Source organism: Pararge aegeria, chromosome Z (assembly GCF_905163445.1).
Source record: "Pararge aegeria chromosome Z, ilParAegt1.1, whole genome shotgun sequence".
Lineage (NCBI taxonomy): Eukaryota > Metazoa > Arthropoda > Insecta > Lepidoptera > Nymphalidae > Pararge > Pararge aegeria.
This window is the reverse complement of record NC_053208.1, coordinates 16772735-16795183: the sequence shown is the minus strand read 5'-3', so window position 1 is coordinate 16795183 and position 22449 is coordinate 16772735. Positions and strand designations below refer to the sequence as shown.

Genomic DNA, 22449 nt, shown 5'->3' with positions numbered 1-22449 from the left:
TGTTGCAGATGTTTATGCACGGCAGTGATCACTTACCATCAGGTGACCAACTTGGTCGTTTGCCCTCTATTAATATTTAAAAAAAAAGTCGACTTACATAAAATGGTCATAAATTAGCGTCATCTGCATATCATCTGCGAAAAGTCATTTAGTTTGTTTCAATCCCACATGATAATATGATCAATATGATCAATTCCACAAATGACTTATGTATTTGTGTCGCATAAGTTTAAAGATATCGTTAAAACACATTTATTACAGCGAGGCTACTAAACAATTGATGAATTTCTTAATGACAAGGTTGCTTTGAAGCATCCGGCTCCGCTTTCATCACTCACAAGATAGAAAAATGAATGTTAAAATGTAAAATGTAAACAGTTGATGTTGCAAAAGAGCAACGGTTGAGTATCTTGACGGCTTCTTCTCGGCAGAATCTGCTTTCCAAACTGGTGGTAGAGGCACTACAAACAAATAGAATTTACGTTTCAAAGGTATATAAGGCCTACCTGAAATAAATGAATTTTGAAATTTTAATTTTGAATTTTGATGAAGTAATTCTTTTTCTATCATTTATTATTATTTTTTTTTTAAAATTATTAACAATGCTTAAGAATAAATTAAAAAACGTAACGAGGCAAAAAACTATTCAGCCAGAATAGCCTTTGCAGTCCATTTATTGAACACTGCTTGATTTTTACAAATTAATTTTAGGTTAAGTTTAAAAACTACTCTATTATGTAACTTTAACGGCGAGTGGATTATTATTATGTTTTTGTAGGAACAACTGTGTTGATAGATATAACGAATGAATTTAAAATAAGCCAAAGATGTTTTTCTTTATCATTTTTTAGAAAATATTTATAATTGGTAATTAAATTTAAAAATTCCGTAAATTAACTTCAATGTACAAATTTTAGCAAATTATAACGTTCTCTTGATAGCTCTGTTTTAATTTTAGAATCATTTAGTTGTATTGTGGTCATAACAAACCATTACTTAATAATATTATCAATCGAAATCATTGTTCATTCGAAATATTATATAATGTCTAATTTTCAATAACTAAAACTATAATTATGACTAAAACATGCATGATATTTTAAATACATACTCGTATCTCTAGCCGTCCCTGCAACTTCATCCGTGTGTCAGTTTTATAAAAATTGTGGGGCCCATTAGTTTTACCCTGGATAAAAAGTATCGTATGCCCGTCTCTATAGGCTCTCTTTTAAATCCCTAGAGAGTTGATTACCTGATTGATTACCCTGATGTTGATTTGGGATTAAAGGTATGCTATGATCACTTTTAAGGTGCATGCTATATTTTTGCCAAATTTGATTTTAAACAAACACACAAACATTACATTCTAATATTGTTGATGTAAAGCAGTGAAGTACCTACTTGTATAAACAATGTACAGTTGAAGGTGACGCTACAGCCCGTTTACAGAAGGAACATTTACGCAAGCTTTACAACTTTATCTTTAATAAAATAATAAGGTTTTAAAGTAAATAATTCTATAATAAAATAAGGCTATTAGTTGATTTCTAGTTTTATAAATTTCTATACATTAATACAATATTGTATCCTCTGTATTTGAGGGTTCACTAACTTCAGTTTTCAATCTGAATGGTTGAAATAACAAACGTGATATCATTGTATTTTAACAAAAGTGATACGTAGTTTTATTTTTTGAAAGCGTTTACAAATACAGACAACCGCGGATTTCATAAATGCTTTATTTATCAAAGACTTAAATAAAACAAGGGAAATACAGAATGTTTTATTCTATACGATAAATACAAAAGAAACACTGACTAGAACGTGCTATAATTGACAAATGCAGGATTACACAGACTAGTAATAATTTATCTATACCCAAGCGCAGTTGTATACATTATGAGTTTGGGGCACACTTACTCAGATTAGGGAACAATATAGACGGAATGACTAGGTACAGTACCGTACGTCGATGCAATTTATAATCTATGCATTAAGTAATTCGAACTGTCGTGAATTACATCAGCCATCAAGTAGGGTACGAGCTTAAAACTGTTAAAAGTCCGTCTATAAAGACCTTGATCTGAATGGTTTTATTAGATTTATTAACGTCTAGAAGGTGACTTGTTTCTTCTCGCGTTCGGAACGGATGCTTATTTTTGAGGACGCAACGTTAGAGGTTGTGACTGTGGAGTCGGCTTCTGTGTCAGCAACTAGCGCTCGGAGGCGGGCTGCACGTTTTTCTCTGGCTGCACTTCTCTCGTTTAGCTCTGTCATCTCGTCTTCTAGATCTGTAAGACGAGCTCTTGTTGCTTTCGCTCTGTGAACAGCTGCAGTTTCATCGTCAAAGTCCTTCAATGCAGTCCACTTTGTTAATGGGTTCTCCTCATTTAGTCTGCGTGCAATTCGTTTTTCTGTGCGTTCCTCATTTTCTTTTAAAGCTCTTCGGGCGCCACTGATTTCAGTGCTGCCAATACCCACACTTTCGAGGATCTTATCAGAAATCTTTATTCTGTTCTCGAGGTTAGCAACGCTGTTCTCAAAGTCGATGTCTTCATTGATTCGCGAAGCTTTTTTGGCACGTAGACGTTTCAGTGACTCTGTGATCTGTAATCAATAAATTTTATCCGTATTAGAAATGACCGTAAGCAGGGGAACAAAAAGGGAATTTATTTCATTACTTAAAAGCTGATGCTTATATACATTTTACAGATTTTATATACTTTAAATTTGCTCCTCAGCTAAAGTTCATCATCTGCCAAACTTTTATTTGAGATAAACTTGATCAACAACTATCAATTCTAAGAACAACAGTATGTGCAGCTAACCCGAAAAGTCATTATCTTTTAGCGTTCAATACCGTACAAAGTGTATTCAGTTTAAGGCATTATTATATGTAACTAGAATCATAAATAACTATAAAAGTACATTAATATTTAGTTCAAATATTTATTAATATTCACTTAATACCAGGGGCCTTCAAATTGATAAACGCAGAGAAAATAGTGATTCTATAAGGGTTCTGCTTTTCGTTAAAAGGTTCGGAAACCAAAAAGAGTTAAAGGTATTAAAGGTTTAACAGTGTGTCAATATCGAGTTAGGCAGTTAGCCCGAATAGTCTTTTGTTCTTTAGTGAATCCGACAGGTGAGGGCTACATCACGGGCTTCATGCATGCAACAAGCCGAGAATTTGATCAAGCTTAAATTTTTTGATAAAATATTATTCTATAGCTCTGTTGTACAGAGTTTGAATACGTTTTAAAAATTAATATTATGACGATCAGTGCATCTGGTATACAAAGTTGGAAACATAAATCGCACATTTGCAGCATTTCATTGCAGTGTAATTCAAAATTCAGAAGCTTTATAAAATGAATTTTTCTATCCATATGAGTTGCCCTTTAAAAAACTGTTGAGTTATTTCACTTTGCGCGTTGCTTACACTTGTTTGAACTTTGGGTATTCAGCGTGTCACGATGCACTAGCGCTATGACGTGTACAATTTGCGACATCGTCACGCTAGGTGTTTTATAACAAAGTTACAGGAGTTGTTCAAGCGTTTTAGCTAAAAGGCTCTATGCGAAATTGTTTTGCCTGTAATGTTAAGCTTTTTAGCTCGTATACAACTTTTATAAAGTGCTTAAAACATATGTTAGAAATTCCTGTTCATCAATATTCAAACAGCGCGAGTAACGTAGTATTAAACGCGAGTAACGTTATATATTATACTGGCGTTTGGAGTCAGCAAAATGGCGTTATTTCTCTCTTTATTTGCATACAACACTCGGATATTACGTTTAGCCGTTGGTCAAGACTGACGGTTTCAAAATTTACCTACTCATGATAACCGCCAACGCATTAAAACAGCGTGGAGCTAAAAAGGCCTGAATCTCTCTCTTCTATTTTTATAATTAACAGTACACTAATAGGATGCGCCACTGATAACATCTGGGAAAAACTATATAAAACATAGTCAGGTAATGACAGACAAGTCAAATTAGCACGCTATTGTGCAAAACTTGCCTACACCAGTTGAGCAGGATTTGAGCGAATTATTGTTTCCCAAGGCAGATTGATTGGTGTTGAGCATCCTAGTTAAACAATTATTAAATAATTACATAGTCTAGTGGTTTTTTTCCTGTGTATTACTCAATAAGGGACGTGACAGAGCGTGCCACGTCCTGCTTACTCAGGCAAGGTTGTTGTTTGATTTAAACATAGCTTGTGCTCGCAGCAGCGTTGAGTTAGGCAGGATACGTAGCGGCCCCGGTAAAGTTGCGCCTACAGCAGCCGAACTACTACTTGAACAACATCGCATATTGTAGCCTCTACCAATAGCAGAGTATTTTGCAATGAGGAAAGTTTGTTACGTAAATATAACATAGCAGTAAAATTATTTGATTTAGTACCCTCACTGGTACATATTTGAAAGAGCATTTTTGATCAAAGACTCGCAATTATGTTATAGACAAGCCTTTGATGTACTATATAAACGAACGATTTATCTCTATATTTGGCATTTATTAATAAAAAATAGGATAAGAAAATTGAAATTGATAAATATGAATTAGCTTAAAGCATGAGTTTTTAGGTAAATTTTTCTGTTAGGCATTAAGATTGATTATTACAATCAAGTCCTTATTATATCATAAAATCGTATAAGTGTAGTTTTTTTATGGTTTTTCAAATAAAAACATTTTTTAAAATAATAAACTCCACCTCACACAAAGGCAAAAGCCACCTTACAAAAAGTAGACTCGGTCTTTTATTGGATTGTATGTCCTGCTTTGTACCTATTTTTCTTCTCCCCGTCTAGGATCACTGATAGACATCTCATAAAGTTATGAGATAAAGTTTACTTGTACAGATCTTTTGTTGTTTACGATTTGTCACTTCTAGTAATATTAACTTATAGAAAAAGTTCTGCGATGGACACGGCCTGCAATTTTCAGCAAATGGCGGCAGTTGGCAGTGGCAATTCAGATTTCTAATCTTTTGTCATACGTCGATGACTTTGGTTCTCTAATGGAATTAATTACTGCGGATGTTGTGCATCAGGCCGACACAACATATCACGCTCACGCACGCTTGTACGTTAACTTTCTTAAAAATATTATAGATTATAACTCGCAGTCAGTTTTCATAACAAATAATATCACATAAAGTTAGTTCTACACGCTGTCGAGTATATAAACGGGAAATCATTGCTCGTTTCTCAAACGACAACTTTTACAGTTAGTGTAAATGTTATCGTTATATATTTCAACTGCTGAAATAAAGCTGCAAATCACGAACGTGGAACATAACTTCAATGACGCTTTTTAATGTATTTTTAACGAACTTCACAAAATGCTTCACTTTATTTAAAAATGTAATAGGTTTTTTCCACCGCTTCGGGTAAAGCTGTATTTAGTTAGGTTCTGGTGGATCTATTTTGTTCAAATTGTTACGATAAATCTGATTGCATAAGTTTAGTTTCAATTTCTTAGAACAATGGATATGTTTGTAATCTTTTTCTCTTTGTTTGTGCATAAAAACCATGAAGCCAAATTTCCTAATTGTAGGTCAACGAAAAGAATTTTAATGCAACTTCGGTCGCAATCAGTAAGTGAGACTTTTAGTATAACAACAGTTAAAAGGCTGTAAGTTTTGTTGCTACGAGCCAAAAGACCGTGGGCAAAATGATGGTATCCTTACGGTATTAGTGATCCGTTCTTCCGGTCTTCCGGTTTATTCCGGAAATATATTTAATTTATTCAAATGAAACATAGAAGAAGACATATCCATTGTAGTCTAATAGTAGTATTGGTCTATTAACATCCCTCCTGTAAATCGGCCTCCTTCCAAATAGGAGAGAGGGTTTAGGGCATCCACCCATCCCGCTGATTCTGAAAGATTGGCGTGCTTTGACTATTTTTATCACAATATGTTAGTGATAATAACCAGAACCGAGGCACAATCTACAATTCCTTAACACCGGGTTGCTACTGAGATTTTTTATCAGAAAGCATCCAATAAAAATTTGAAGAACTGGGAAATCGAATCCAAAACCGAATGTTATCTAAATAAAGATTCACATGAGGTCTAATTTTCGGATTGTTGTGTAATTCCTGTGCACAGAAACTTTCACGAGGCTCGAAGCTAAATAGGGATATTATTACAAGCTAAACAATATTACTAACATTATATTGAAGTTTGTCTCTTTAGAATATTCACCTGAAATCCCCACGACAGGGGTAATTAACAATAGATTGACCGAACTATGGATTGCTAATTAGGTAGAATCCATCTAATTCAGTCTCTACTCTTGCATGATAATTCCACCTTTGTGACGTCTATAGAATTCTCTTGCGAACTGTTTGAGGTATTATTAGTGCAGGCAAAGTTAAACCTCTTATGAATACCCAGACACGAAATAATACTGATATTACTTCGGAGCATATACTGTCGGTATTAACGTCTACATAACTTATCACATCATAGTACGTGAAAAAAAGTTGAAAAAAAGGTTTATCAATTGTTTGTTTAAAAATACATAAAAGGGCCTACACGGCAAGCTACGTAAACCATTTCAGAATATTATATAGAGGATATTGGAGGATTTTTACTTGTTACAAATTGGAAGACATCATAAAAATGAGTGCATGTCGTTGGAATCCGAGGATAAAACTGAAGAACCTCCTTGCAGTACTACCACCACAATCAATATCACAGATAGCACACTAATATAATAAATGCCATATGCATATTTTTCCCTACCGCCGTGTATGGATTAAACTGTATTTGAGAATATGTTATAACTATCATTTTTTTTTATTAATGAAATATTTATGTCAAAAAAGTTAAAAAGAACTTAAGTCAAAGAAAATTCACTAACGACTGCCGCCACACTATGCAAACATTCAGAACTGAATTGATTCGCATTAATCATCACTCTATCAAAAAGTCTTGTGTTATAGCTACTGTTGTTAGCTTAAATGCCGTGATTTTATTTCCTTTAATAAATTTATGGTAAAATTATAAAATATGCAAATTGGGAAAAATAAATAAATGATCTTCTCTCAAAACTTTCTCAAACTAACCTTAAGATAGAGCAACTTCGTTATATCTTATTTTCTGAAGAAAATAAAACTATCAGCAATCTATCCATATGATTATAATGACATCAGTTGTATATTATTATATTATATTATATTATATTATTATATTGTCTGTATATCCCAACTAACTGAGATATAACTAGATGTGGCTGCGGCTCTAACAGTATGTGGCCTTCATGTTAAACCTACTCATTTTCTAAATATACACCTGCCAAGTGCCACTGAGTAAGTTAGTCAAACCTAATCATATCTAGTATGTAGATTAACTTGTGTCTATTTCCATTCTAATTATATAACAAGCACGCCAATTTACAGCCCATTGCGCATACATTTTAATAAGATTAGTGTACGCATAAGAATAGGTATGACGTGATACCCGAAATAGTTTATAGCTGAATGCGATGCCAAATCCAAACATTGTCCGTTGCACTCCTACATTACATTGTTCGTTGCACACACATAGTGTTTGTGTAACTGTCCGTGGCATCGTATTATCTAAACGTATGAACTGATTTCCTTTTGTTCTTAGGTGAATAAGTCGGGAGTGTTATTAGCTTTGTTTGATGAAAACCAGTACAAGATGACTGCCACCACAAAAAGGTGAATTATATATTTTTTGGAAAATCCCTCAATATGGGTATCCAAATGAAAGGGCCTGAGTAGTAGAATAATTTTCACCATGCTGTAAAGTTAAAGACCCCCGGTCTTTAATTTTTTTTTTAATGTTTTTATTTTAGAAACAAATTTTTAGGTTAACTCATTATAGGTTTACTATAATGTATAAACTAACATGTTCGAAATAGTTTTAAAATTTTATATATTTTTACAAGCCGACCGAATTCTTGGGTGTTGCGCAAACGTAGACATTTTTTTACATACGTAACCTACATGGGACACGATCGCGTCATATTGCTGTTTCTGTGTCTGCTAACGGTAGTGAATCACAGAATAGTTTTTTTCTACTTGTAGATTCGTTAGACAAAATAACAATTTATACTGAGGGACGGGACAGTTTATACTGATTAATAATTTAAATATTATAATTTCCCTATATATACTAAGTACTACAGGATATCTTTATATACTATTTCTATTTTACTGGCTGAAAAACTGGGATAGACACTGCAATAGCTACAAATCATACAACATAGCGTTGTATGATTTGTAGGACGAGTTGCTTTTTGTCGTGCTAAATAAAATGTATACAATGTACCACGGCAATGGGTAACATGGCATTGAAATATTTTGTTATTTTTGTTTTCAATGGATAATATAATATCGTTTCCGAACTCTATTTGACAGTCCATATGAGTAAAGTTGAAGCAACTGTGTCTACGTTTGATCAGGTAGTTGTTGATTTTATATTGGTATAAAATATTTTTTTCTTCGTTGACTATCAGCAAGCTTTTGATTTAGTTTGATATACTCGTACGTAAGCTCACTGGAGTGGCGACTCGTCACTGAAAGTCAACGTACGCTTATCGTCAAGTCCCAAGGTAAATAAATCATTAGTACTGACGGTGTAGACATGAAACAGATATTAATGTTTTGTGATTCCTTTTGATATCATTACTACGTCGAATGTAAAGTTTAAAACGAAATCTTGTTGTTCTTATTTTAATGGTATTAATGTTTTGTCTTGTTTATAAAAGAGAAAAATACAAATAGTTGTTATTACTGTTTTGGTAACATAAAACTAAAAACTGAGCTCGAAAATGGCGTTCGATTTCATAAATATACTGTAATATTAAATTGGTAGCAACGTTTTTAACGAGTTTTCAATTAATTGGTCCAAGATTGTCTTTGATGTTGGAATTCTAAACGCTCGCAAACTGCATTTCGTGTGATAACATGGACACCTAATAAAAGGGCTGTCAGTTTAAGCAGTATACACAAATTCTTGTTAAGATGTCTAACAATTTGATTCTAGTAGAGAATCGAATCCAACATGATATTCTGAAAAGTGTCACTAGTATTTTGTGAATATTGCCATATTACTAATTTATATTATATTTATATATATATTATATTTATATTTATTTATTTATTTTTGTTACACAAACTACTAAAATTATTATTCTTCGCATCCTGAAACTCACATGAGTTTATTTGAACGCTGCATATTCCTCTAAAACCTAATAAGTTTAAATATATCCAATTAATCAATATATCAATTTTTTTGTCATAAAAGTTTAAAGAATACTTACTATTCTATTTTTCTATTTATATCTAAATGTTTGCTATTTAGACATTTATTTGTTTTGCTCTAGCTTGCTTTCTTCGGCCGGCATAGGTATCGCAAGAGTAAAGTAACGCATAGTTCAATATTTATGCAAATATCGCTTTTTCATTATTTTAATTTGCTTTAATCACTCAACAAGTTTATCTCCCAATAATACCTACATTTTATTAGAACCAAAATTGGCCAAGGTGCACATTTACGTATTGGTTTTCACACGCAGGAATTTTTTCAAATTAATCGTTGGTCGTTTAAAAATTAGGTTTCAGAAAGTATGTGTAATTACCTACTTTCGGAAACATGATTAAAAAACAATGTAACTTTGCATTCCTATTGATTTTGCAAAAACAGAGTGTAATAAGTGAATTAATGTGTCCGTGTTGTCTGAAACTACTCACTTTCTCATATAAACAGAGATTTTCCACTTCACGATGCAAGATAAAAATGTAAATGCCCAAGTATATAAATCTCATATCACAATATGAGATTTACATTTTAGTTTAGATACCCTTATTCTTAAAGCTCTTTTCCTAACTCTTGTTGGCATTATTGGCAAGATAATACAAACGTTTACTGTTTATTCTGGTTCAGTGACTACATTATTACATTACTACATTTCCCCCGGAAGAGCTCCATTAGGCCACAGTGATATTAATAGACTTACCTACTGAAAGATGTTGCTTTTGTTCAGTTTAGGCTTAATATATTTAGGTTATATCCAAATTATAATAGTATTATTCTTACCCATCCATTAACAATGCTCTCTTAAATGATGTTTTATTAAGGATTATCGATCTCTTGCAGTAGATACGTAGCCAATAGGTACATAAATGTATTGTAATTAAACTACTTAACAAAATAGTATTTAAAACTCTATTTGTAAATACATAAAAACTGAAACTTAAATTTTGAATTATTTTTTACTTAGTGTGTGTGTTCACATGATTATTACGTCATAAAAATACTATTTAAAAAAAATATATCCCAAGCTATTTAATTACTTAAGGGCAATAGTGACATAAGTTATTTCCATATGGTGCGTACTAATTAAATTTTGACGTGAAGCTGATTCATGTAATGCGCATATACACAGACACATGCTTTTTGTTTGGAGTGCCAGCAGTATATTTAGGTCAAGAGTACTTGTGAGGGTTTAAATTCAATCAAAACAGTTGCCCGATTTCTTTTAATATAAGCTATGTAATGTGTACATATTATTTTTTATAATGAGGTGGTTAAAGGATTCACGACGGCCCAGTGGCGCAGTGGGCAGCGACCCTGCTTTCTGAGTCCAAGGCCTCGGGTTCGATTCCCACAACTGGAGAATGTTTGTGTGATGAACATGAATGTTTTTCAGTGTCTGGGTGTTTATCTGTATATTATAAGTATTTATGTGTATTATATTCATAAAAAAATATTCCTCAGCTATCTCAGTACCCATAACACAAGCTACGCTTACTTTGGGGCTAGATGGCGATGTGTGTATTGTCGTAGTATATTAATTTATTATTTATATTTCAACCGATGGATGTCCACAGCTGGACATAATATGTTTTAAGGGATTTCCATGATTCTCTATGCGAATAGAGTAGTTGAATATACAATCATGGAATTACCGTTTGATATTATCTGTCTAGATAGTGGACGTCAAGCGTCAGCATCAATTTTTATTATAAATTTGAAAAATATAGGTCAACTAAAAAAGTGTGCCATCACGGGATGCCCGGCAGATGTGAAACATCAAGGTTATTGTAGAATTTATAATGAATAAAAGCAATGTTGAATAAAAATACATCAGAAAATTGAGTTTCGTTACAAAATAAAATTAATATATTTTTCGTATTCGGTTTTTTCAAATAAGTAACCACATAATTTTAATACGAAACAAATAAGCATTAGCAGCACGACAGCATAAGAGTAGTAGAGCAAGAGCCCACGACGGCCAGACCTTCGTTATTTTCATTTTGGTATAGGTTCCCAAGTAACATATATTAAATTTAGCTTTTATACTATAACGAAAGTATATTTATAATTAATTAAAATTTAGGGGTGTCTGGCAGGGGGTAGCAACTCTCATACGTGTCCGACAATGGATGACGAGATTTTTTAAGTTATCCCTAATAAAATATAAAAAAATTGAGCTTTATACTTTAACGAATTTAAGGTACTATTTTATACACCTTTACTACCTGTTACCTGCCCAAGTAACTCTACCCAAACTCTATTGTCCCTGGTTGTTCTTACCTGTATAGGGGACACGCACAGAAGAATTTTCAGCTTTTATTAAATAACGAAGATCTGGCCGTCGTGGGCTTTTAGGCTATAGGTCATCTATACTTATAATAAAACTGTAACTGGAAGATTTCTGTACATTTAATATATTTTGAAAATTTTGACCGGGGGATGCTTTATAATCGATACTGAGTCGAAAATGGATTTTTATTTAATTTTTGTCTGTCTGTCTGTTCCGGAATCACGTGAAAACTACTGAACGGATTAAAATAAAATTTTGTATAGTGGTAGCTGATATTTCGGGTCAACATATAGGATACTTTTTATGCCAATAAACAATAAGTTTGATGCAGACGAAGTTGCGCGGGTCAGCTAGTAGCATATAAGATAGATTTACACCGAAGATGCCACTGACGTAATAAGAAAAGATCCACCTATAGAGTTTCAAATCTAAGAAAATAATTTAATCATATTATAGTTTATTCGTTACAGTCACTATTACGTCTTTGGTTAAAGTTAAAACAATGGTGTTGAGCTATTCTATAAAATAATATTCACCGTAACTTTTTTTCAATGTACAAGGGTGAATCTGCCCAATGTCTACTTATATATATATTTATTAGTGAACAACAAACATTTTAGGAAAATTAAATAAGAAATTTGCTTTATGAGAAGAATACTACATCAACTGGGTGAGGTGGAGTTACGGGATGTGGCGGCGGTATTAATTCAATATATCGCGGTCATATTAAACAGAAAAAAATATGCGAATCGGTATTTAGTTCGATCCAATATTCTAAATACAGAAATTAATATTTACACTCATGTAATTGCAATTATTTTATTATTACTGTAGATCGGATAGATTAAAGGGTCCATTGGTATTCAACGATAAAAAATAACACTGTGTACATTTATACCAAAATATTTAGTTTTAATTTTCATAATGTCTCCACCTACGTACAAGATAAGAGGTGTTTTACTAGTTCCTGTGTTCCGATAATACTATCGTAACTACATGAAATAAGCTTATCGGAATGCAGAAAAAATTAAAATAACAAATTATTATTATAAACTGTTTTCATTACGGCATCCGATTTCAATAGGACTGTACTTGGAATAACATTAAACATTCATCGGATACTTAATTATTAAATTAATTGATATCATATTGAATAACAAATTATCATAGTGGTCATATTACACCTACTGAATACATTGACTCTCTTATTTACCTTTTGTTGTAATATAATTGTGAAGTCAGATTGCCATATATTATTATTAAATTAGTGAATAACCTGGTAAACATTTTACTACTTAAATAACGCCAGATATTGAAAGTAATCTAATCTGGGATATAGAGAAGCAGTTGGATTATTTACTACTTAATTTATGTAGTTTGGTGGTATAAATTTAAATTAAATTCTACATTATATTCTTAATATAGTTTATTCATCCTCCATCGTTTGCTATGATGGTTCCTACCATCAACGATTTAGAATTTATTTATAACTTCGCCTAACTCACTATGACTTTCTTCTTCGACATTTACGAGTAGGTTGGTACATTGACGCATACATTCCAATATAGGTACATTAGTGCTTGTCGAAAATAGAAATATCTGAGAATAGAAACCAAATCATAATTATGATGCAAATTGGAAAACAGAACGTATGTGTGTGTAATTTCCCACGCTACTATGTTCAATGAACTGAATGGCCGGAATCGCTCAACCGAAAAGTAAATTATACGATTTTAAACTTATAACCTTCGTTACATTAATTTTTCGCTATTGAAATATTTTACTCAATTAATTTGCTAGTAAAGTGACTTTTAACATTTCTACGTTTATAAATTAAAAGTTATCATGCAGTCGGAGATGGAACACGTTACCTTGGAAAAAACGAATACTTCATTATTTTAAAGCTATGTTCTAATTTTAAATCACATGATTTTACGTCTTTTCTGACTTTCTGTCTGACTTAAAAAGGGCTGTAAAGATAGACCAACAGGGTCCCAAGGTGCTAGAATGGTGACCCTGCACCGTCGACCACCAACGATAAGGACAGACGGTGTCGCAGGTATCCACAGGACAGCGTCATACCTTTGTCAAGACCTAAGCAGTGATGTCTATCGGTTGATATCAAGATGATGAATTCTAAGGAACCAACACGATCGGTCTACTTATCCCCCATTTCAGTAACGGATTCCTGTCTCATCGAAGAAGGGCATAAAATCTTAAAATCTGTAGGGAACAAACCCGTTGAAACCGGGAACTTTTCATCACAATGGCTTACCACCGTAAGATAGCGTACGGCAACCTAGTGTTTTTATATTATATGATACACATTTGGTGCTTTATCTTTCTCAGACTTTTACCCATTGGTGGGCTATTGGTGACCTTCTCTGTGTTAAAATTTAAGGATGAATCCTTGCTCCACCATTTTAATAATTAATTATTATCACATGATAGCGATAACGCACGGACGGCTCAGTATGCTTTCACAAGGTCAAGAGTATTATCACCAATTTCTATCTTCGAGGTTGCACCAAGAATTAATAGAGAGAAAAGCCTTTCATTATTGTCTGAACCGGCAAGCCTGCCTCTTCATCAGTTAATTTGTATAGTTCAGTATTTATAACTTAATTACTTAAAATATTCAAGTGCATCATCTGTCATCCAAATTTATGTTTTTATATTGAGTTGAAATTATGTATTTTAAATGCTAACAACCAATTTATTGATAACCTTTGTTTATAGCACGTGCGCATCGCTATTTAAAATTTGCGCCTCGACTTTAATGCCGGGAACATAATGGCAACATGCCAACCTACCTCACGCAACGCCAAGCGTGTTGATTCATATTAATAAAGCTTAATATTTTGTAAGCTCAAAAACGTAGTACAAACTCTCTCGCAGCGTCACGTGGGTTGTTATTGCTTATTATTGGTTAAAAATAGCATTAAAAAAATTATAAATGCCTCGTTAATAGTAATTTATGTATAATTCTAGATGATGATGACATGAAATTTAAATTATTATCTTTGTCGTCTGCTACTGCTTTATTTTCTTTGTTTGTTTGTCAGTACGATAATCGAATAATCGAATGCAAAATAGGACATTAGTAACCCGTAATTTTCTCATTTATTGTTTGTTAATTACAAAAAGTCATTTGAGTAAAAGGTGACGTTACAAAAATTAAACCTAATTACGCCTGCTTCTACCCAATATTTAAAACGTTACAATTGTATGCTCCATGTCAGCTCTTCATGTAAACTTCATTATATTCAATTATTCCACGTTACAATCTAACATACAACTGTGGATCCTACATTCATAGTTGTATGTTATATATACGAGGTACTAGGTACTTATTTGTATTGATTTCAGGTAGGTACAAAGAAGTTGTGAGTTCTTTTCGAAGAGAATAATTCATGTATGAAGGTTATGAAATACCTCAAAATGCATTCTTATCGTCCGCATATACGAGTAAGTCAGAATGCAAGATAAAATGCTGGACTCACTTCAAGGAGAAGGCGAGTGCGAGAAATCTTGTATACGAGTGCTTTTGAATACTAAACCTTACGGTACTTGAGAAAATTCTTTTGATAGAACTCTTGAACATATTTTCTTGGTTACTTACCAACAATACCTATACTTCGTAGTTCAATTTATTTAAAAGGCTCAAAAATATTTTGTAAGAAGATATGACATTGGCAGATTTATATATTTTAGTGTGTTTACTACAAAAGGGAATGGATATAAATATGTGGTGATAGGCATGAGTAAAAAGCTAATTTCTACGTAGATCTACACTATTTTCTGAAATATTAATACTTAGATGATTGTTTTTTTTTTTTAAAAGTATAGGTCTTAAAACAAAATCTATAACCATAAAGTTAATACAAATATATCCCTTTTAAATTTTATTTCTTTTATCGTCGCTTTGAATTGGCTATATTAAAATAATGAGTCGAAGAGGATATAAACATTATGTTTCAGTCTTTTAAATTTCAAAAGGCTGGGCTTCGCTATAAATAGCTATAGATTTCTAAAAAGCAGCGAGAGGTGTTATTATCTTATTTTATATATTTTAACGGTGTACGTGTTGAAATGACCAAGTAGGTATAACTTACATCGTCATTAAAATCTTCATCGTCAAAAGCAGATGACAACGGTTTTCCCCTTGATGCACGTGCACCTCTTGAGTCGAAAAGCTCATCTTTTGTAGCATCTACTTCATCTAGGAGACCGCGGAACCGTTCACCGACGCCATTCTTGACCCGATCGTTCTCTGGTTCACGAACTACCGGCGTCTTCCCGTCGAGTCGGTCCAAAACCGGGCGGTAATAGCTTTCTCCTTTGTTATAGTTGCAATCGTAAACGCGGGTGCGTCGTCCTCGGCCAACGCGACTCATCTTGTAATATCTGTGAAGCGCATGAAAACATTTGTCAAAATAGTAACTCTAGAAAAAAATACATTATTGGAGACCTCCCTAATCCAGTGATGTGAGTTGTGAATTTTAGGTAGGAGGTTCTATTCTATATGTTCTCTTCTAGTGACTCTACCACCGGTTCGGAAGGTAGATTCTACCAAGAAGAAGCCGGTAAGAAACTCAGCAGCTGCTCTTTTCCAACATCAACAATTTACATCTTACATTTTAACATTCATTTTTCTATCTTGTGAGAGATGAAAACGGAGCCGGATGCTTCCAAGCAACCTTGTCATTAAGAAGTTCATCAATTGGATAGTTTGATGTAATAAATGTGAATTTATTACAATTTACGTCATTATAACTGAATATTGACTATTGAATATATACGAATAAATATATATGAATATTGACTTTACCTGCGTCGTTGCTCTAGTGATTGTTTTTTTTTTGTTTTACTGAGGAGTACGGTTGACACAGCCATAGTACATCAAAAAAGAAATTGTCATCAATAAAAGTGCACTGCTGGACTAAAGGCTAATCCCAAGAGGAGACATTGCCCTGGGCTGGGCTGGTGATAGCAGTAGATGCACAGATGACGCTGCTGCCCGGCAAGGCAGAAATCACACGAAAATTTTAATTCTTCGATCAGGAGATTTATGTATCTTTTATGTATTTATTTTATAACATTCTAATCTTTAAAATAGATATTTTCCATAGTGAGCTTCAAGATCTTGAACTCTATTTCCTATGAGAAAGTTGGCATTTGCCTGGTAGACTGAGGATGAGGATAATAAAGCTGTACTTATAAAGTCGATCGCGAATTCTACGGAACCCAAATCCTACGTATCAAACTTGTATATAAATTGGAATGAACTTGATACAAAGTCATTTCCAGTACAAAAAATTATGTTTCCTATGCTTTGGCTCTTCAGTGAAGACCAACTCCTCGGACATTCATTTTTAAATAGCATGATTTTTTTTTTTTTTGAATGGAGACTTGTGATTTGTCACTTGCATCCTAAAATTGACAAATCACAAGCGTTGCTCATCCTATTGCATATTGTGATTGATCATAAGCGGTATGCGCATTGAGTCGTAAGTTGAATCCTTGCTTTGGTCCTAGTTTTGCATCTGTAGCGGCAGTGTACGCTCAACTGAATTAACAAGTTCGAATCGTAAAATATGAAAAATATGCTGAAATGATTGTAAATCTGGTTGGTAAGAACATCGTCATTTTGCTTTAAAATGAATAATTTACTTCAAAGAGTGATTAGCTATTGCAGCAAAATCAGCATGGTTAGAATTGCAACGAAGTTTTTAAATTAGGCGCCGTAATGTGAGTACCTATATAAATATTACCATATTCACAAATAACGTCGCTGCGCTATAAGAATATTTCCCATATTATTAGCCATAATAAACAATTACATAATCTGCTCTTAACGAGCTCTCCGAGGCAGGGCGGAATAGTAAAGTGTTAAGTTGATAATCTATCCAGTTACTGGCTATAGTGACCCATATCTATCTATCGAAAAATGCAATTGTTGCCACTAGGCTAATTGGCATTGTTGCAACTAGGCTTTACGACCTTGAAGTATGATGTCCACGTAACTTGAGTGATAAGTCGATACTTATCTACTATTTCAAGTTCTGAGTTTTAATAAACATCATTACCTTAAACGAGCCTTGCCTTTTCTTCGTGACGTTTCTTTAATTGTATTGTGCGAACCTAAGGGAGTAAAATAGTTAAATTAACATTTAAAAATATGAAACGAAAAACCTCAACGCTTGGGAAATGAGAGGTTCAGGATTTTGAACTAATAGTATTTCACTAGGAGTATTGGAGCCTGAAAGCTTGCCGAGTTTTAATTTAAACTGTTGTGTTCTTTGTGTTACCGAGACGTAGCATGCCATCCCCACCTGTTATCATTTTGCTCCTATTGCAATCTGCCAAATTTTAATGGCTCGGCATTTCAACCTCTCTACGAAATTGCAAATGTTTCCGAGTTTTACTCGTAATACGTACTACTATACTAACGCTTGTATGGTAACGTTTATTGAATAACTCTCGCAGTGATATTAAAATTTACGAAATTTTACAATATGCCTGTATACGGCTATTTTCCATACGTTTAATAACTTTCACTAGCTTTTACTTTGACGCCTAGCATATCCTGAAAGTGTGCAAAGAAACATTAACGGCCACGCTTTTACATTAGATTTAGAAATTATGTGAACAAGTATGTACGGTGTAATTTTTAAAATATACAATGATTTACTAACATAGACCTAGTTCTTTAAAGGAAATCTAAACTGTATGTAGTTTAAAACTGTGTGTATGTTAACTCTATGGAGATGTACGATGAATGTAACATTACAGAGGCTAATATAGCCCAACGAATCATCTCTTTAAATAAAGAGTTAAAAAATAAAAATAAAAAGTTGATTGTTTAAATAACATCCTATATTATAACCATATCACCAAACTTATCTTACCTAAAGAAAAACTGTGTCTAGATAAAATGTAATGTTTTCTGTTTGTTTAACAAATGTTGCTTTTTTGTTAAAAAAATCAAAATTAAAAATTTTAAGTAGGCCTAGTTTATAAGCCCTTTTGAAACGGCAAGTCAGTCTGTTTGTAGTGACTGTTCCACCGGTTTGATAGGCATTCTACAGGCAAGAAACTCAGCAGATAGCTTTTTTCCAACATCATTTTACAGTTTACAGTCTTGAAAATTTTCTATCTTGTGAGAGATGAGAGCAGAACTTGCTTCCACGTAAAATTATTTAAATACTAGTTAACGTTTTACTCAATAATGCTTTCATTAAATTAAAACTCAAAAATTCTTTAAGAATGCAGGCCACAAGTACCTACTTATGAAGCGTTCATAAATATGTGACTCAATTATTACGAGGTGATGATGACGACCACATTCGTTGATTTAAAACTAAAGCTAGGATTATTTTTATACGTGTGCTATTTTTCGGTAATGCTTTGTGTATCAATAATATTTTGATTATATGCCTTAAGAGTAGTTTTCAACAAAAAATAAGTTGTAAATATTGATTGTAATATTATCTATATACATAAAAATGTTATATTGGTTTGTGTACGCTTCAAAAACTCAAAAAGTTCTGCACCGATCGAGCTGAAATTTTAGCATGATATATACTTTTGACGGCCGAGTGACTTTCTGAGTCCAAGGCCGTGGGTTCGATTCCCACAACTGGAAAAGGTTTTTGTGATGAACATGAATGTTTTTCAGTGTCTGGGTGTTTATATCTATATTATAAGTATTTATGTATATTATTCATAAAATTATTCATCTTATTTTAGTACCCATAACACAAGCGACGCTTACTTTGGGGACTAGATGGCGATGTGTGTATTGCTTAGTATATTTAATTTAATTAATTTTTAATACTCCGCATCAAGGATTGTTTTTATAAATTTTTTGCATCAGTCACATATCCGCGACCGTGAAACTACAGTTTTTTTAATGATCGATGTACCAGTGACCGCGTCTGCCGAAAGCTAGAAAAACACTCGCGGTCATATGTAATGTATTCTTTGTTTTATTTCTCATTTCTCAACCATTCCATAAAAATGTGCCACAGCGAAGCGTGGCAGGGTACAACTAGTGTATAATGTACGACGATATAACGACGATCCGTCACATAAATAATATTATGCCCGCCAGAAGGACGTTAAAAAGCCGATGTTTAAGGTCGTGTTTGGAAAATTTTAATGATCCCGGTCATCTATATTATAACGCATCCAAATCTATATAAAACAAAGTGGAAGTTTTGGAAATAACTAAATACTGTCCTTTTTTTCTATAAATTATTGAAACAAGTTCTCAATCCGTAAATATATCAAGCTTTAGTAAGCTTGATATATTTATTATTAATTTATATAGTGAGCACGTATTAGTAATACGTGCTCACTATTGTATATTGAGATACCAAAGTTTCATTCAGAGAGATATTGCAATTAGTGGAAAGAATTTTGAACACAAGTTAATCTGATATGCTACTTGCTATGTTTTGTATAGTAATTTTAGAAACACTACACAACACACATGCTCATCCTTGAGAGAGGTCTTAACATGTTTAACGACTGCCATAAAAACTACGCGTTGGCAACAATAGAAAATCAATGGTTTATTTCCTAAAGTAAGAGTTTTTAGAACCACGTAATATCCCGTTTCAGCGGATAATGTAAAAGCATATTATTATATCATGTGCCAAAAAATAATGAAAGAAAACACACAAAAACATACTATTCCGTTATACCGTTTCACCAGATAAATAGCTCTAGGTATAAACACTTTTTGACGTAATTCTGTAAAGCTACGCACGATAAAAAGTGAAATCTTGGCATGTGAACAACGAGGTTCATATGAATGAGATTTCTTTCAGCGTGAATGGAATATGAGATATAAACAGATAACTGAGAACTCCAGATTTATTCAAAAAGCATATATTGTTCAAAGAGCGCATCGGTCAATTAGTCCTGATGGATGATCCACGTCAAAAAGCGACGTGTTGGAAGGAGGAGAGTGGAACAAATTCCAAAATAGATATTGCAAACATTCGATATGGGGATATTTTTAGTTACGAAACCCGGTTTAGTTAGGACAGGAGTATTGTATGCACTCTGCGAATGTTAAACGGTTAGACCAAAATAAACGGCCATTCCAAATGTGAACGCACAAAATGTTTGAAATTTCAAATTTGAAAACAAATATGTTAACATTGCGTGAACGTAAACAAAACACCACTTGATACAATATAGGTTTGGACATCGCACTGCAATTGAAAGGTGTGTTACGTGGAATTCGCAAACAGCGTAAATTAATAAAGGGTTATTTAGATTGTATGCACTGACCTGTTGCGTGTAAAGGCGTCGAGAAGGCAGATGGGACTGGGCGAGCGGGAGACGACGGTGGCGGCGTATGAGCAGCGTGGGCGAGACTATGTTTAACCGTGAGCCATACCGAAATATACTGACTTTTGTTTCCACTGATTTCCTTGTCAGAAAATTGGTTCATCTTTGTCAGCCAACCCTTGGTATTAGCCAAATATCACCATAATAATATGAGTCAACGCGTAGCTACTGGCTGCTCACCTGGTCACCTAAATTGCTATGAAACAATTAAGATGACATTTACATGGATAATAAGTATGGTTGTCTGCGACCTATATTAGTCACGATGAATTTAAATTCATCATTCATTGAAAAAAAATTTTTTCACTAATTTGCAAAAATCTTGTCAACTAAGAATTTTAGGACATCCTTAATAGGTTTGAAACACTATTACTTTATACGATTATATCATATCATAATGTTTTATAACATTATTTGCTCATTTCTGCAATAATTTTGACGCATCGATGAGTGTTACTAAGGTCTCTATTCATGTAAGGCAGCGGACTATTTAAAAATGAGTTGTTTAACGAAATAAACTTAATTTGAAAAATTTGCTTTACAAGTTCTATCGGAGCAGGTGATATGAAGAGAATTTTGATAATATTCTGAGTTAACTGGCCAATTAAAGAGCCAAATAAAAAAGATGGAAACTTAGTTAATGGTAATATAAGACGCTTAGACGGAAACAATGACTGTAAGCGCGTTTCACGCCTTAGCTGTTATAGTATACGTATTAGAAATATTTTTTTTAAATAAAATTGTTTGGATTTACGACACACAATTCTCGCAGCTTCTATTCGGTATTTGGTACAGCAGAGAAGGAGAAACGATATTACGAACCGGCCAAATCTATTTTGACCTCATTTAAAACCAAAACTATAAAAGCAAAAGGTCACTCATTAAACACGAGATCGTAATAATACTTGACGTACGGAGCTAACATTTGGCAAGTACATAGTTACGTAGTATGAAAATTAAACGATATGTAATAATATCAAATGTAGTCAAGAAAGAATACAAAGATCCGCTAAAGTAGTTAATTGTACGCTGAAGTATCCCTGGCTGTAGGTATACTATAGAAATAATCTTAGGTAAATTTGGCATTTGCCCGTAGTTTCGTTTCTCCGTTCTCTTCTTCATTTATCTAAATCAGAAAATCTAACCCAAGTTGCGGGCATGCACTTGTTATATTATAAAATGAAACTTTAAAAAAAAGCTTATCAGTCTGAAAGATTTTAAGAAGTGTACCTAAATTTTTTTTTTACTACTACTTCTATTGTATTTGTATGACAATCAGCTGGCTTATAGAACAGTTTTTGGGCAGTGCAGTATTTTTCCGTGTGGTCTTTTTAATTAAACTAGTTGTTTTTTGTTTTTTTCATAGTGATAGACCTTAGTTAAATTTTTAATATTTGTTTGTTTTGTTCTTCTTTATTTATATCTCACTACGTGCACGAATATATGAACGTTTAATTACAAAAGTGCAATGACGTAAAAGTCACTGCAAT

The 22449-nt window shown here is 33.1% G+C and overlaps 2 protein-coding genes across 3 annotated transcripts in view; one reads left to right on the top strand and one right to left on the bottom strand.

Moving 5' to 3' along the window:
* The window catches only part of LOC120636601 (V-type proton ATPase 116 kDa subunit a1-like), a 68058-nt gene that overhangs the window by 10583 nt on the left and 35026 nt on the right, over positions 1 to 22449 (top strand). The gene's annotated exons all lie outside the window — the stretch shown is intronic.
* On the bottom strand, positions 1724 to 20965 carry LOC120636219. Of its 2 annotated transcripts, none has more exons than XM_039907590.1 (3): positions 20900 to 20965; positions 15709 to 16000; positions 1724 to 2607 (listed from the first exon to the last, which is right to left on the bottom strand). In XM_039907590.1, exons 2-3 carry the CDS (start codon positions 15988 to 15990, stop codon positions 2113 to 2115), a joined length of 777 nt encoding a protein of 258 aa, XP_039763524.1. In that variant the 5' UTR covers positions 15991 to 16000; positions 20900 to 20965; the 3' UTR covers positions 1724 to 2112. The 2 variants fall into 2 exon arrangements, with proteins under 2 accessions (XP_039763524.1, XP_039763525.1); XM_039907591.1 differs by lacking the exon at positions 20900 to 20965 and adding an exon at positions 17683 to 17737.